At 41.5% G+C, this 16,830-nt stretch overlaps 1 protein-coding gene across 1 annotated transcript in view; it reads left to right on the forward strand.

The window, feature by feature from the left end:
• Window positions 1–16,830, forward strand: part of GNB1L (G protein subunit beta 1 like) — a 46,443-nt gene that overhangs the window by 18,998 nt on the left and 10,615 nt on the right. Inside the window, exons 2-5 of the mRNA XM_005524370.3 lie at window positions 7,159–7,286; window positions 7,529–7,654; window positions 9,629–9,791; window positions 13,490–13,588. Coding sequence (XP_005524427.1) covers window positions 7,171–7,286; window positions 7,529–7,654; window positions 9,629–9,791; window positions 13,490–13,588 — 504 coding nt within the window. The 5' untranslated portion in view covers window positions 7,159–7,170. The remainder of the gene's footprint in view (window positions 1–7,158; window positions 7,287–7,528; window positions 7,655–9,628; window positions 9,792–13,489; window positions 13,589–16,830) is intronic.

Here is a 16,830-nt window from a genome sequence, read left to right on the forward strand (position 1 = left end):
CTGAGAAAGGATGAACTCCTAACTTCCCTAGCAGTCAGTGGGAAATGGAGGTTCTCAGCACTTCTCAAACTGAGACTTTTGAAGTGTTTTTCTGAGCAGGCATTCATTGTTAGTCATTAGAAATGATTTGGTGACTATTTAGAATGAAAGCTCTGACAGTATTTAGTGTTCCCAACCTGTAAGAGGAAGGACTCTTGTCAGCTGTAATGTTGGCTGTGTGGCAACAGGTTTATGATACCGGCTAATGAAGGATTCTGTAACTAGGTCATATAAATCACTGCATTCTTTTTGACATTGATGTGTCGCTAACTAGCAAGTTTTGCAAGCAAGATAGAAATCTGTCTACAGTATCTGGATATGATATTTTCTAGTGCAAGCACAAACTAATGAATGCTCCCAGTCCACTGTTGTGATTTTTTAAAAATTAAATATTGTTATTATCATAATTAATTAGGTTTTGAAGTCAGAAAGCCTTGCAGATATACATCACTGTGCTTAATCTCTACTTTGGCAGTCATAAGTAAATAGTAATATGAAAAATAAGCAATTCAAAAGAAAGCCTTTTGTTATCCTTGCCTCTGAAAATTAAGAGTGCTTTATTAGTACATTTACTGGTTAAATCAAAAACTTCCACTAATTCTCATTTCTGCTTGACATCTTCTTAAAATTTTCTACTGATTTCTAATTTCCACTTGAAGTAAATTATTATTTAAATTTGCTTTAAAGAAACCGTAGAAGTATAATACAGTTTCTAACTCAATTTAGAAATGAAGATAGAAATGGGAGTTTTAAACTGAAAGCTGTGTTCTTATATGAGTGACAAATGAATTTTCATATATTCCGGGGCTCTGACCTTTGAAGCTGTTTGTGTAGCACTCCCACATCTCTTGATCAGGCTTCTGCTGGTTTTACTTTGGCTAGTGCATGTTTCTGTCTTTGCACACAACAGACATATCCTGTGTTTCGGGCAGCTGGGGTAAGAATCAGAAAAGCAGTGTGCCTGGCTTTTAGTTTGGGATTTTCACTGTTCCCTAAGTGTTTTTTGTGTGTTACCTTGCTGCAGGACCCAGAAAGGCATTTCTTTGTACAGCTGAGTTACTTTTCACCTCAGGTGCAAAGAAATGTCTTCAGTCTCACAACGTCTCTTTGTGTTGCTGACTTCCCCGTTTCAGTGTGTTCTGGTATTTTTTGGTTTGTACATGCAAAATGAAAAGCTGGGCTTAAAAATTTGTCACAACATGTCTGAAGAATTGTTTACCAAATCATATACCTGCTTTCAGACCATTTGTAGTCAATAACCTATAAAAATTTCACTTTTGCAGTCAGATGAGGTGAATTTCAGCTCATTCAACTCGCGTGGATTTGTCTGGCATCTCTTTTAATGATGTATGGAAATGTTACAGGTTGAATGGGTTCTTGTAGCGCTAAATTCCCATTCTCTGCTTCTGAGAAGTGCCATAGAACCAAGTGGCATTTTGTGACAAGCAGGGATGTGTAAGGTATTTCCAAGTGCTGTTGTGTTCTTGCACAATTCAGTGAGGGAATCGCGTGCTCCGGGACCCTCGGGCTCTGCCGCGGCTGTTGAGCCACAAGGAAAGGCCACGGCACTCCCGGCAGCCCAGGTATGGGGCGTTGCTTGGGCTGAGAGAAGTTTCACCACTGAGAAACCTCACTGTCTGCAGTGGTTGGAGGCTGGAAACATGGGAACATTGCTTTTGGAAAGCTCATACTGCAAGGGCTGCTTGCTGGATTTTAATGGTGGAGATTGCAAATGTAATGGAACAAACAAAATTGTTTGCATTGCGCTATTAACTTGAAGGAGTCTGTTGTTTGCACTAACTGCCTCTGCAGTCGCAGCCCAGGACCCACTTCCCAAATGCTCTCATGCACAGAGTGCTGTGACACAGGGCTGAGTTTGTCAGGGGATGCAGGTAGGCACAGAACTGCAGGCTAAAAAAGGGCTTTTGTATGAATGAAAAAGCCTGGAAAGAAGGAAAAACAATTTATTCACATCTTTCTCAACTCATTCTTTGCTCTGATTTTTCCTTTGGGAGGGTGGCACCTGGTTGACTGGGAATTATCGAAAAATAACAGGGATTTCATGTATCTGTTTGTGAGCACACCTGGATGTGTTGGATATTTTGCAGTAGTAATTATGTCTGCACACCTGCTGGTTTCAGTCCCAAATCAGTTTGCCAGACATGCCTAGGGAGATTTATTTCTTCTATACCTGAAAAAGCTCTTTTACCAGTGAGGTTTTACTACTCTAAATAAGCCTAAAGAAAAATAGAAGAGGATTTTTTCCTGTCTTTGCTTGAGCGGTTGGTATCTTAAAGTGAACTGTGGAGTTTGTTAGGGGGAGGAGGGTGTTTGGATGATATTTTAATAGCAATTTGTTTTTGCTTCAATGTGTGATAGAAATACAAGTGACAGGAGTGGGAACAGGAGAATTGCTGAATTCTGCTGGAATTTTTCCTGTGGGAATCTGTTAATGTTTTTAATTCTCTGAGAGATTTTTCTAAGGTAATCCTTTTGACATTTACATATTTTAAATGACTCTCATTAAATAAAAGCTTAACTTTTTTATATCAAATGCTGAAGTGATGATACTGAAATACCACTGCATAGAAATTGAAATGGTTGGAGGATTATTCTAATTGCAGCCTAAGCAAAGTAAGATTTGTGAGGGATATTAATAGTGAATTGTTCTTTAAAATAACATAATTTTGAAGGAAATTTAATTGTTGTCGCATTTAGCATATGCATTTTCTTAGACAAAACTCTTTTTGGTACCTCCTGTGTGGTGCACTCAGCCATTCACTAATTGAAACCCTCATTTGAGCAGCTGGGTTTCCACTCCCTACTTGTGTAGCAAATGTAACTTGTGCAGGACCCCAAGGGTTCCCAGTGCATTCTGTGAAAAATCCTACTCGTTGTCTGTGCCACATCAGTGTAGCTCAGCTCCTGAAGGACAACGCTGTTAACAGTGCAGGGAAGGCTGGAAGAAATAAGAAGTGGAACATCTTTTTAAAAAAACCAAAGAGCCTGATGGTGAGCTGTTGCCTCTCTTGCAGGTGATGCCATCTTGCAAGCAAATACTGCCATGAGCAAAATGATTCATGTATTCATGTCTTTTCACTCCTTTCACAGGAGGCAGCAGGATTAAAGGGCCAAACATACAGTGTAGCCCAGAAATGCCTTTAAATGTACTTTATTCTGTAGGTTGCACTTTGCTTGTTCAAGCCCTTGAGCTAGATTTTGCTCTCAGACCAGACTAAATATTAAGCAAATTCATTTAATTAAATTTGTTGCAGATATCCCCAGTTAACAAGAACAGATTGGTCTCCCTGAGGCTAGATAGAGTTAACAAGAAAATAAATGTTGTGCTAATTAGAGAACTCATTTTTAGACACCTGGGGTGAAACTTTAAAAAGTCCTAGAGATGTAGGATTGAAAATTCATTTGGAAATGACTCTTAGGCTTCTAAATCACTTAGGCACTTTTGAAAAATTTCCCCAGAGGCTTTAACCATCTCACAATCATCATATTTAGCATGTTTGTAGCTGTCTGTGTAGCAAAACACTATAACTATTATCTGTTTGAGTCAGTACGCCACAATGTACTTCATTATCCCTGTGAAGTAGAGACTGAGCTACTTGGTGAGTTGAAGGTAGGCTTAATGTCATTTTTTTGAGCATGCTTGTGTGTCAACAGGAACAGGTTGATGCTTTCTTGGAGTTGTTAAAGTACCAGTACCCCAAATTTCCATCTCTTTGCAACCTCATGGGACTCTCAATAGGTACCTAACAACTTTTTACTATATCTTGCCTTAAGTGACTTGTCCAAGCTCATGGATAAAAAAGACAGCAAAGATGCAATTTTATAGTTCAGCACCTGCTGGAAGGAAAACGAGACACTAAATTCTGTCACACTGCCATTCATTTGCCAAATCATGATAGGAAGTAATAAGGACTCAATAAATATTAGGTTCAATATTAAGCCAAGTTTCCAGATTCACATATGATTACCAGAAAAGCAAGAAAAGAGACTCTTAGGAGCAAAAAGTCCCTTCAATAGCTCACAGCTCAGAAGTATGTTTTCAGTAATTTTTTTCCTGTAACTGGGTTAAGGATTTTTCTGAAATATCATCCTTGTAAAGACATGCATTAGTAGTGTCTGTTTCATGCCGGGTAAAACCCTTGCCATAGCCACGCACACACTTACTGTCTGTCAGCAAAAACTTTTGTGTCAGTAATTAGAAAAATGCTATTAAAAACCTGCCTTGTAATCCCAGATAGCCTCTGGGTTGCCTCAGTTCTGCTTCCTTGCTCAGTGCAGTAAGCCAGAATTGCTCCACTGTGAGGTGGGACCCTGCTCCTCTGACAAGTGCTTAGCTACTCTTTTTTTTATCTGGTTGTAGAACACTTTGAGGGCACCAGCACTCAGCTGTAGTGCCCCAAAGAGGCGTCCCTTGGTGACAAAGTCACCAAGGTCTGACAGGTTTATAACACAGGTGGAGCATGTTGCTGATGGGCACTTGGGAGCTGCATCTCATCGTGGGGGTGAACCTGCACAGCATGTACATCTGAAAATTTACTTCAGCCTGCCATGAGTCTGGATCATCCAACAGCTTCATAAAAGGGATGAGTCAGGGCCTAAAACACAGAGGGTATCCACTAAGCTCATTATTTTCATACCTAATTACACAGTGCTCTTGAGAGAAAACTGCACATTACGCTGAAGAATCCTGTTTCATCACTAGCCCTAAAAAAATAATTGCATTTAATTAGAACCTATAGATTCTGTGGTGATAACTTGATCTATAAACATTCAAGGTAGACCTGCAAATACAGTGCATTAGCAAGTGCATCCATTAAACACAATTTAAAAGCTGGTACTGGGGTGAGATGGCAATGAAAAGTTGGGCTGTTTTGCCGTGGAACTTGTAGCTCTTGCACTCCTCTCTGATTCTCTGCAATTTCTGTGCTGTGAACTGGCAGGCAGACAAACACCTGCTGATCTTCCCTTACTGAATTTAGAACTTTTTGTTTAGTCTGGGGTAATAGATGCATGAGTGGGAAAAAGTGATGACAGGTGACACCTGCAGTGGCAAAAGCTGCCCTTTTCTATGTGAGGTTAGGTCAGAAAGGAAGAAGCAGATATACAAGTGTGGCTAGTAATGCCACAGGGAGCAAACACTTTTCATGGTGAAAACATTTCTTGTAATGGACTTGTAACGTATTTTCTAATGAACTGCAAATTCTACTTCTAGTTGAATCAGCTGCTGGTTGCCTTGTCTCAGCACAGGTCTGGGGGGTCATTTGCAACAAGGCAGAACACAGAAAATTTGTCCTTATCCTTCTCCAGTGCTTGTGCACAGCTGCCTGCAAAGCTCTTAATGTGAAGGGAAATACCTGAAAATGCCAGAGCAGTGAGTGCCTGTGGGGATCACACGGGCTGTCCTTGTGATTCCAATTCACCAGGAATTGTCCTCTGCATTTCCTGTGTGGAACAGGGCAGCCTGCTCCCGCATATACCGCTCCTGCTCTGTACTGACTCAGACCACATTTCACATGAAGCTGATAACATCCATCTCTTGATCCTTTAGGGAATACAAACCCCTTGGAATAAAATGTTCAGCACAGTAGTCAATTAATATGAGGTGCTGCACTTCTTTTTCAAGAAACCATGCTTAGAACCAAAAATTAAAATACTCTGGAGTAATGGGATTCTTGTGTAGAAATGATCATCACTCCCATCTCATCAACATGGATGAGAGTATTGAATCTTTCATTAGTAAATTTGCAGACCACACTAAGCTGGGAGTGTGTGATCTGTTGGAAGGGAGGAGGGCTCTGCAGAGAGACCTGAAATGGTTGGATGGATGGGCAGAGTCCAATAAGATGAAGTTTTAGAAGTACAAGTGCCAAGTCCTGCATTTCGGCCACAACAACTCCCTGCAATGCCACAGGCTGGGGATGGTGTGGCTGGACAGTGCCCAGGCAGAAAGGGACCTGGGGGCACTGGTGACAGCAGCTGAACACAAGCCAGCCCTGTGCCCAGGTGGCCAAGAAGGCCAATGGCCCCTGGCCTGGATCAGGAATGGTGTGGCCAGAGGAGCAGAGTGGTCATTCTTCCCCTGTGCTCGGCTCTGGTGAGGCCGCACCTGGAGTGCTGTGTCCAGTTCTCAGCCCTCAGGTTAGGAAGGACGTTGAGATGCTTGAACACATCCAGAGAAGGCCAATGAGGCTGGTGAGGGGGCTGGGAATGTGAGTGCTGTGAGGAACGACTGAGGGAGCTGGGGTTGTTTAGCCTAGACAAAAGGAGACTCAGGGGTGACCTTACCACTCTCTACAACTTCCTGAAAGGTGGCTGTAGTCAGGTGGGGTTGGTCTCTTTCTCCAGGCAACAACTGACAGAATGAGAGGACACAGCCTTAGGCTGTGCCAGGGTAAATATAGGTTGGATATTAGGGAAATTTTTTTTACAGAAAGAGTGATAAAGTACTGGAATTGTCTGCCCGGGGAGGTGGTGAAGTCACCGTCCCTGGATGTGTTTAAAAAAGACTGGATGTGACACTGGGTGTCATGATTTAGTTGAGGTGTTAGGGCATGGGTTGGACTCAATGCTTGAAGGTCTCTTCCAACCCAGCGATTCTGTGATTCTGTGATCTGAAATTCTTTTCAATTGATACATTCACTGCAATGCTTTTCTGAAAAAACACAAAAGTAGTATTTCTGTGGGGAGGAAGGGGAAAGACTTAGCCAGGGGCTAAAGCAGAATGATAAATTGCTTGCCCACTCAAATTATGGGTGTCAAGTTTCTTGTATTTTGTAGCTCTTCCCTTTAGCACAGGGAGAGCAGCTGACTGAGTTAGGAGTTACAAGTGTGCGAGAGGTGCGTGCGCGTGGCCAGCTCAGCACCTTGCTGAGAGAGGAATGCAGCAAAGAGCAGGTTGGACACCTGCTTTGTCAGCTCATCTTAAGAGGAAATACTTCACCCTCAACTGGGTGGCAAATAGAAAGAACAATCAATAATGAAAATTCAGAGAGGAAAGAGGAGAAGCAAGTGTCCTGCTCAGAATATATTTAAAGTTGTCATTTCACTTTAGGCTGCCTTATCTTTTGTGATATCAGTGTCTGCTTCTCATCCCCACAGTTCACTGCTCTGATGGCTCTGCCACCTCCGGATCCACAGTTTGTGCTCAGAGGTACCAGTGCTGCAGTCCACACCCTGCATTTTTCCTGTGGAGGCCCAGAACCTGATATCCCCCTTCTTTTCTCTGGGTAAATACACCAGGATTTCTGATTATGCTGAGCATCATATGGTTGTTTCCTTTTGAATTGTATTATTTTGACAAAGTGTTTTTGGGGAAAACAGCAGCATGCATGGTTTTGCATGATGGGTGTGTAACTTGTGCATACAGCTTCAGTTTTGAAAACAAAACAAGCAAACAAAAAGGAAGAGCATCAGACTCTTATCACCTCCATGCAGTGCTCACACTAAAGGCATCTCTTCCTACTGCCAGGTCTGAGAGTGGGTTTATCCATGTCTGGAACCTGAGAACACACAGAGTGGACACAGCATTGGATGGCCATGGAAGAAAATCTGTCTACTGCGTGGAGACGATGGGTGGTAAAGACAGGCTTCTCAGGTTAGCCAAACAGGCAAAAAACAGTGAAATTATTCTTGTCTCTGTGACATATTCTTGTCTCTGTGATTGAAGGAAAAAAATGAGGGGGGCAGGTACACAAAGGATTCTCTTAATTCTGGAGTCACTTAAAGTTTCTGCAACACATATGGAAATGTACTGAAGTACAAAAGACAGAAAAACTCTAGAATAAAAAGCAGGGGAGAAAGATACAATTAATTTTTTTATGATGTATGTTATGACATCATAACAACCTGGGACCTGTAGTGTCTTTACTGAGAACAGGTGAGGTCTTTGGGTCAAGGAAATACACTTGGATTTGAAGTTGACAAACCTTTCACTGCTGGTTCTTGGGGAAGATTGAAATTTATAAATAAAGGGGAGATAGAGAAAAAGGAAGTAAGGAAGAGAAGAATCAGAGATGGAGAGTGGAAGACTGAAAATGAGCAAGCATGCTGAGTTTCATGCTTTTGCTTTGTTGCAAAATACCTTCTGTTCTTGTTTAGCAAGGGAAGGTCAGGAAGATTTGTGTACTTTGGATTAGACAGGTGATCTAGAGTAGATGCCAAGGTGTCTGTATGATTAGGAGGTGTTCTGACATGTTTATCTAGAGAAGACATCTCATAATATACAGTGGAACTCATTAGCACTTCTATTTCTTATCTGCCTAAGTACAATTATCAGCACTCTCCCCCATAAAGTCATATTGAATGAGCATTTTTTGTATAATTAGAGAGTTTTTCCGCACCTCTGTTTTTGCTGAATAATTCTGACACTTCACATAACAGTGCAGTTTTAGGACAGCATTTGCCTGTATTTTATATTTCTCTCTTGTAAAGCTAAATCACAGCAGTTTCTTGCAGTATCACACTGTTTGTATCCCCAGTGCAATAAATGTCATTCAGCTGAACAGCACTGATGTTGAAGTAGTCCCAACAGTCTGTAGATTTACATCTCCTCTGTTTTGGTTTCATACTTCTTCAGCTGATACTGCTAATTAAAGTAAGACATGGGTAAGGGATTTTTGAGGACTCCTTGTCCTGGTGATAGCATGAGGACATACATCCTGTGCTACAGTAGTTTATGAATTGGAAGCTTCTGCACAGTGCTACTTTGTTCCAGAGCCAGTGGGATCATGTAAATCTGCAACAATTCCTGCTGTGCCTTTTGTGTGGCCTCCTCGCTCTGCCTTCCTGGGAGCAGCCCAAAGCCTCTGGGACGGGGCTGTGCCAGGAGTCTGTGGGAGCTGCACTCGTACCTCGGATGCTGCTGCTGCTGCTGCTCTCTGGCCTTGGGTGTTTCAGCCACAGCAGAGGTTCCTTCAGCAGTCACTGCCAGTCCCTTTCCCTTGTGTCTCCACACGTGCACAGTCCTAGGAGCCCTCTGTGGCCTCCTGTGGCTCTGAGAAGTTGACCACTGAATAATTGTCACTTTTTATTTATCTCTGATGAGGTCTTTGTTGTCTTGCTGTTTGTCTTTTATCTGTCACCACATGACATTTCCATTTCGTTGCTAGGTGAATGAGTGTTACATGTGTGAATCTTTGGATACTTTTGTTTCCTTTTAAATTAGATCTAATCAGTGATAAAATACAAGTATTTTTTATTGTGTGTGTTCAAATGTTCATGAGACTTTATAAATATATTCCCACATATAAATAGCACAAGTCAGCCTGATCAAGTCTCTGCACAAGGAAACAAACTCTGTGACTGCAGTGTGTCTGACTGGCTCCCAGGCCCTCCCCCCTCCCAGGGACGGTTGAACCTCTTGGCCAGTTCTGCCGTCGGCAGAAGGGTGGTGGTCTCAGGGACACTGAACTCCCCCACATTTCACGAAACACCCAGTTAAAAGCCCCACAGAAGCTGTTTGAAGCTTGGTCCTTTGCTGTCTGCTAAAGACCCAGTTCGAGTTACTGCCCTGCAGGCAGCCAGGCTTCCTCAGACTGCAGCTCATGGATAACTTGTTTTACTGTAACAGTCAGGGGCGCGACCAGAGGATCTGCTTGTGGGATTTAGCAGAGGGACGGACTTCAGTGACGGATTCTGTCTTCACGGAGCATGTGGGATTCTGCAGATGCTCTCTGTTAAAGGTGGCACAGGGACGCTGGCTAATGGCCGTGGCAGCCAGAAGCCTGGAGGAGGTAGGAAGTATCTCTTTCTCTGTGCTTGAGAGGTTGTTTTTGGTACTGAAATGACATAGTTGAGGAGGGGAAACATCAGTGCGGTTGAATTCTCTGCTCAAGATCAGGCAGCACAAGAAATCTTTGGGGGTTTTAATCACTAATTTTACTGCCACAAGGATTACTGAATTATATAACTCTTGCTTTAATAACAAGGATACCATCCCAAGATTTGTCTGGCATTTAAGTGTTTGCAGCTGCTGCTGATCTTTTAATGTAGGACTTTTGAAAACTGTTCTGGTGCTGCTGAATACTGGGAACGAGAACCCTTCTGGGGAAGTAATGGTCAGCACGTCTGTCCTCAGATGGAAGAGCTTATATTCTATCTGAAGCTGAGTTTGGTTTGGCAAGAAGAGGGGAGGTGCAGGTGATTTGTAATGCAATACATGGTCTTTCACCCCAGGCTAATTCCTTACGTGGAACTGGGGCTGGAAATAGTTGAATTACTATTACCAGCCAGAGGTTTGCTCTGTGTGAGATAATTGCAGGGTCCATTTCAGTTCCTACTGGATAAGTCCGTATCTAATGCCACTATCGCAGCACTCACTGACTGACAGCGTTGTTGGCAATGTCCACTTCTGCTTTGTAGAAATTAGTTTTGTTTTCTAGAATGGACTGTTTGAGGACATCACACAAAAATATTACCAAATACTTGACATCAAAATACCAAAATTATGAAAAAGAATAAGGTGTCATAAATATGAAAAGAAATAGTGTAGCTAAGTGCAAATTGCTGATGAGCATAAAAGTTCCCGTGTTTTTCTGGACTATAGGCTGTGTACCTTGAAACTGAAATTTGCATATTTTATACACAAAGTAATAAGTGCCTGTATTGCAAGAAAATGTGATTTTATGGTACACAAGTTAAGCACATATTTAAGTACTTTGTTGACTCTAGCCAGAACATTCAGCCTTTTACAGAACTAGATATGCCTGCGGACACAGCCACTGCACCAGTAAATACAACCATTCTACATCCCATACCTTGTTGTGATCAAACAAAGAACTCCCTCCATTTTACAGCAGTGCTCAATAATACTTAAGTTAAACAAAATTGACAAGTGCATTCTCATGTCAGCCAGAGAAGTCGCAGTAATGAAGAATTAAATAATCAACTGACCCAAACAGAAGATGTTTACACTGGTGTCACTTACAACTCATCTCTGTTTTATTCTCATTTGTTTGCTTGGGTCCTGCAAGAGGAGCATGATTTGCAGTCTCCTGAGGTAGAAGAGTTCCACTCTGTGTGTGAACCTTTGCATTAGAACTGTGTCATGTTTCAATAAATTCACATAAGCTCCCATAATATATAGTGATTCCAAATAGGCAGCACTGTGTGAGACACAGTACATTTGCAGCTTATGATTAAAATTAAGACTTAATAAGTGTTTATGCTTGGCTGGTGTCCAAAAAAAGAGTAATTTTGTCTTAAAGGAGGTTCAGTCCATAAATAATGAGATCTGAACAGGCATTTATTTGTTCATGATTGCATTTAAATCACCAATTATGAGTTACATGCACTTTTCTTGCCAATTTGCCAGAAACATGTTAAAAGCTTTATTAATGTGAAAAAAAGTAAGGGTGTGTTTCCTTGTGGCCAGTTTTAGCCACCCAGGAACACTATTAACCTCAGGCAAAGGCAAATCTTTCTCCTATTAAGCAAAACCAATATAAACACGGAACTTCAAGTTTTAGGTTACAGTTGTCAAAATATGTGAAATAGTATTTATTTCTAAGGCTCAGTTGCCTTAAACGCAGACAGTCTCTGGAACTGTCAATCCAGTTCAGGCAGCAGCTCATGCCTGCCTGCCTTCTGCACAAAACCTTTCTTATTGTTTTTCTTTGGCCTTTGCAAGCCCAACTGTAGCCCTTGTACCAGTTCATCTGTTTTTAGTTAAGGTAAAGCAAAGAAGGTTTGGTTTTTTCTTTTAACCTGCAGAAGTGCATTTATCACTGCACACTTACCCTTCTTTATTACATAAAAGTTGCAATTTTGGTTTTGCCTAGGAGGCAATGCCCTTTGGAGAGACAGTGATGAAAGAGAGAAGATGAGGGCAGGTCATCTTCATATTTATAGCCCGTTTCCTGCCACAGCTAACTTGGTCATTATGTTGATAGCAAGAAAGTTGATGAGAGAAAAGCATCTTTTGTTAAGAGTGTAGCTCCATAGAACCAGAATTCCCAGATGATCAAACTTTGGTCTGTTCCCAGGTTTGGTCTGCAGACTGGATGGCTCTTGGCTGTAGCCACTATTCCTCAAATCTGGAAAACAGTTTCCTGCTCTATTGCTCAGTGGCTTTTGAAAGTGTTCTGTATGTTATGTGCAGTACACTGTACTCGCAGTCCTAGAGTGCAGCTGGCTTTTGGCAGTCTGGCTGACGGCCTCTAGAAATAGGAAGATGTTCTGGCAAGCTTTGAACTAAAGGTTTGGGATTGGAAAGCCATCGCAGCTGCCATGGTCTTGATTGATGATTCCCAGAGGAGCCATATTTGGGTAATACCTCATCTCAGATGCTTAAGGAAATTCACACCACTGGGGCTGCCCAACAGCGCTGTTGAGCTCTTGCACATTCTGGAAGAGCCTAGAGTGGCTGGTGATGCTGGATTTATCAAATGGTTCAAGTCGCTTAATTTTACCACATAATGCAGAGCATTGTTTATTTAATTAGAAGGAAAGATCACCTTGCTGATTAAGTATACATGTGAGAAATAGCAACATTCCTGGCAGCAGGTTTTCAATACCCAAGAGCTTCTGTTTCTCCAGAGTTCCAGGCTTGAGAACCAGCCCAGAGCTGAGGCACTGCTGTGTCAATCAAGAGTCTCAAAATCTTCCAGTGCCAAACTGAAAAGGCAGACTCCCCTGATCTTGCCTGCCATCATCCCGAGGTGGAAATGAGCTACTTCCTTGGCAGAGGAACAACTTGCCCAATGTTTAAAAAAAAAAAAAAGAGAAATCAAAACCACCCAAACCAGGTCCGTGATTCATTACCATCTGAGCAAGCAGCAATGGAAACTGCTCTGTAGAGAGAACAGGTGTTTAACATAGCATTGTCTGACGCTGCCTTAGACAGGGTCAGACAACATTGTGTTAAAAATACCTGTGTGCAGACACTGCTGCAGCCGGCCTTAGCCAGTAGTGGGATTATGATTTGTTAGTGCAGTCAGCAGTAAATAAAAAAATCCCCTTTTGCATGTATACACTGCCTCTATTTCCATGCAAGCTGTGTGTTATCATAACAGCACAGAGGAGAGAATGCAAGTGTTCACAGGTGAATACAGCCAAAAAATTAGCAATGGAGCTGGAAAAAGGGGAAAGAAAGCAGCGGGGTGTGTTCAGATGAAGCAGTCTGCAGTATTGTCTGTTGTATGCACAATGTCATCCACTGTTTGAAAAGAAGGCTGTAGTTAAATAGAAGAGTGGAAGAAGAGGATGTGTTCGCTCTAGAGGTTTTGTCTGGCCTTACTTAAAACAATGCACTTCCTTAGCTAGCTATAGATTCCCCTTACAGCTCCAACTTAGCATGCATTTCTCAGTTTCCTCCAGACAGTTTTTACTGGAAGAGCTTATACTAACCTTAATCACCTTAAAAGACTTGTGTTTTTAACAACAGAATTTTGACCTGGAGCCTGACCAACTCCTCTTGTTTTTCTGATGTCAGGTTCAGATTTTGGAGCTGCCATCCAAGACGTCAGTCTGTACCTTGAAGCCAGAGGTGGGTGCCAAGCTGGGCATGCCCATGTGTCTGAAGTTATGGCAGGTAAGGCAAGAGTGTCTGCTAATTGTGAAATGTTTTCCCTGTGATTCATTTTATATGAAGCACATGAATCTTTCTTCACTTGGATTTTGATTTATAATCAAACCAATCAAGTAATTATACTATTAAAGGGGGGAAAGATTTGTGAACATCCTTAATGTAACTTTCAGAGCTTTCCAAGCTTTAATGGAAGATTTGCAAATGCTCAAGGAAAGCTTTGTATCCTTAGGATAGATACAGCTTTTGCATCAATCAAGAGGAAAATGAGTGACTTACCAAAGCCAGTTGTTTGATATGGTTTCTCACTGCATTAAGAATGATGAAAAATGTTTGGGTTGCTTAAAAACAGTGGTTTTAATGGCAGATTCCATTCACTTCAGTGCCCTCAGGATGAGGAAACACTAGATGAACATTTCTATTCCAGACATGCAATAGAATCAAAATATTTACGGTGGTACTGACTACAGACAAAAAGGTAAATAAAAGGAGTTAGTAAAAAACCACAACATTTGCAAAATATTTAGCAAATAATGTTAATGGGCTGCCAACAGTGAACACAAGTAGTACAAAAAGGTGGCAGTAGAGGCAGAAAGGAGTTCAGGTTATTGGCTTGAAATCTCCAGAGAATTGGTGGCAAAGCTGATTCCAATGTAACCCCCTGACAACACACTGGTTACACTGCTACAGGTCTACAGGACCAACTGAGCTGATGGCAGGAGTGTCATTCCTGCAGGCTTATTGGAACATTTGTGTTGGTTTTTGTTGAAAATATTATCAATCAAAGTTTGAGGCCTCAGTGTCTTCATCCAAGATCCTGAACCAACTGAAATCTAGAGGAATTCAGTTGCTGACTTCAGACAAAAGCCAAGAGAGGACACAGTAGAAGTTCCATGCTGTAATTAAAAACTAGGGAAAAAAAAAAAAAAAAGAGGAAATTAAACAGGCTGATTAGGCTTTTGTTAAACAAACTTTCTCCCAAAAATGCAATCAGTGTTCTGTGCTTGATGAAATGAATGGGTCTTTCTGTCTCCTTGACATTTTTTAATAAGATGGAGATAACTGTGGAAATGTTCAGTGTTGAAAATTTTTCTTGCCTGTATAAGAAGTCTTCTGTCTTGCTGTATTTTCTACATGCATTAATATTTATATTCCTCTAGGAAGCAAAGCAGGTGCAGAGTCTTAATTTTATAGTTTTTTATTTTGTTGCCAGTGGGGATAAAGCAGAGGACTGGGAACTGGGAGATGTGAATTATTCCATGCAAATTCTGACTTTGAGAACTCACCAAAACTTCCTAGACTGCAAGTATAGATAATCCCTTAGAGTCTCACAGCTGTATTTGCTCTTTTACAAATGTGTGCAGCTTGGTTTAAAGGCACGAGGAAGAGGACACCCTTAAGGGAAATAATTGCATGTGGTGTACCAAAGTGATGCTCTGCGTTCTGTTCTGTGGTTGCACTGGAAGTGGCTCTCTGAGTAACCCTGTAACCATAAACCAGGAGAACACGAGCTCACCCAGCTGCACCCCTTCCTGAACAGAGGCCCTCCAGGATTTCTTTGTACATGGCTCTGTTGGGCAATACAGACATACCCAGGGGATGAGCAATCCCAGCCCAGCACTCAAGGGTTGCCTAAGAGACTATTTGATGTTGCTTATGGCACAGAAAATTAACAAGTTGAAACAGAAGCTGACAGGGAGAGCCCCATAAAGGTCTGAAGGAGGAGTGATCGGGGTGGCTGTCCAATGAGAGTTTGGGGGCTGCAGCCAGGTACCATCATATTTTTCTGCAATTCAGGGAAACAACAAACCTCCCCAGCAGCAGCGTGAATGAGAAACTTTACTACAGAGCAGAAGGCAGCTGAGGTTAGGCTTGTGGATTAAGCCTCACTGGCTACTCCTAAGCAGTCATAAAGCTTGCAGCTATTTATTTTGTTCTTTTGAACGTTTTCCCCCCTTATTTTTCTGGGTTTGTCCTTAAAGATACTAGTTCATTCACTTTGTTTTGAAGATTCATGTTCTTAAATACATTGTCCCTTCAGTTTCACACCTTCCTGCTATTACTAATTGGGTGGAGTAGGATTTGTAGGAGTAAGAATAGTCTTCCCTTAAATTTTTTGCACTCCTTGGGGAAGGCATCATATTGCATAATAATGGTGCAAACAGAATAATTCAACAAGAATAATACATGTCGAAACTGGAAATGCCGAGTTATTACTTTATATAAACTATTGCAATTATTCCTGTTGAGTTGACAGCAGATCACCTTTTCTTCCTTCCTTGACAGTTATCCAAATGCAACAACAAAATGTCCTAGTTAGGAAGAGCAATGATTTATAATTTAATTTTTTTACTGAAACAGAGCATGAATGGTGAGACTTCTCTCCAGCAGTGTCTGTTACTGGGAATTGAAATAAATAGGCCGTTGTGACGCACTGCTTGGTGAGTCCAGGCTCAGACCAAGAGCTCCACTGATCTTTCAATAACTTTTATTGTTTTAGTTCATGTACCCATTGAAACATTACACTTCAAATGGTTAGGAAAGTCAGGAAGAAGTAGTGTGGGAGACATGCATTTCATAGGAAACAGTGCTTGGGTTTTAAAACACACCAATCTTAGATCTCACTTGCAAATTATACTTTTTCAAATCTAAAGTGCAATACCCACAGCACAAAAAAAGAAAGGGTTTTGCTTGGCATTCCCGAAATGCTGAGCCCTCACCTGTCTCTCCACCTGCATAAGGGTGAGGAACTCCTCTGGAAGCCACCATCCCACTTGGAGAAGGGAGAGGAGCTGACATGTTTCACTGCTTGATGACAGCTACAACTTCTGTGAAACCCCAGCACAGAGAAGTCTTGTGCTCACAGAAGAGCAGCATAAATAATTGTGGGGGTTTTTTATGCTTGAACTGGGGGCTTTCTTTACACTTAAAAGTACTATGAAATGCTTTGTTTTGCTTTGAAGATTTTAGCCTTTATTAAATACAAATAAAATCTAGAATGCCCATTTTATTGATTTTTTAAAACTTTTTTGATATCTGGCATCAAAACCCAGATATTTTTCATCCAGAATATCTGATGAGTTAACATTAATTCATGTGTATCTGACACAATGTATGAATCAATGTACTCATTGCTCTGATGTTGTATTATTTTATCAAATCAAAATTTTGACAGAAAAATTGTTCATAATTCTGGGCACTGTGAGAAAGCTGCTTTGTGAGCCTTTCTAGCCAGAGCATGCTCCCTA

Source organism: Pseudopodoces humilis, chromosome 20, assembly GCF_049639895.1.
Source record: "Pseudopodoces humilis isolate 2021_Gansu_Grassland_sample_001 chromosome 20, ASM4963989v1, whole genome shotgun sequence".
Lineage (NCBI taxonomy): Eukaryota > Metazoa > Chordata > Aves > Passeriformes > Paridae > Pseudopodoces > Pseudopodoces humilis.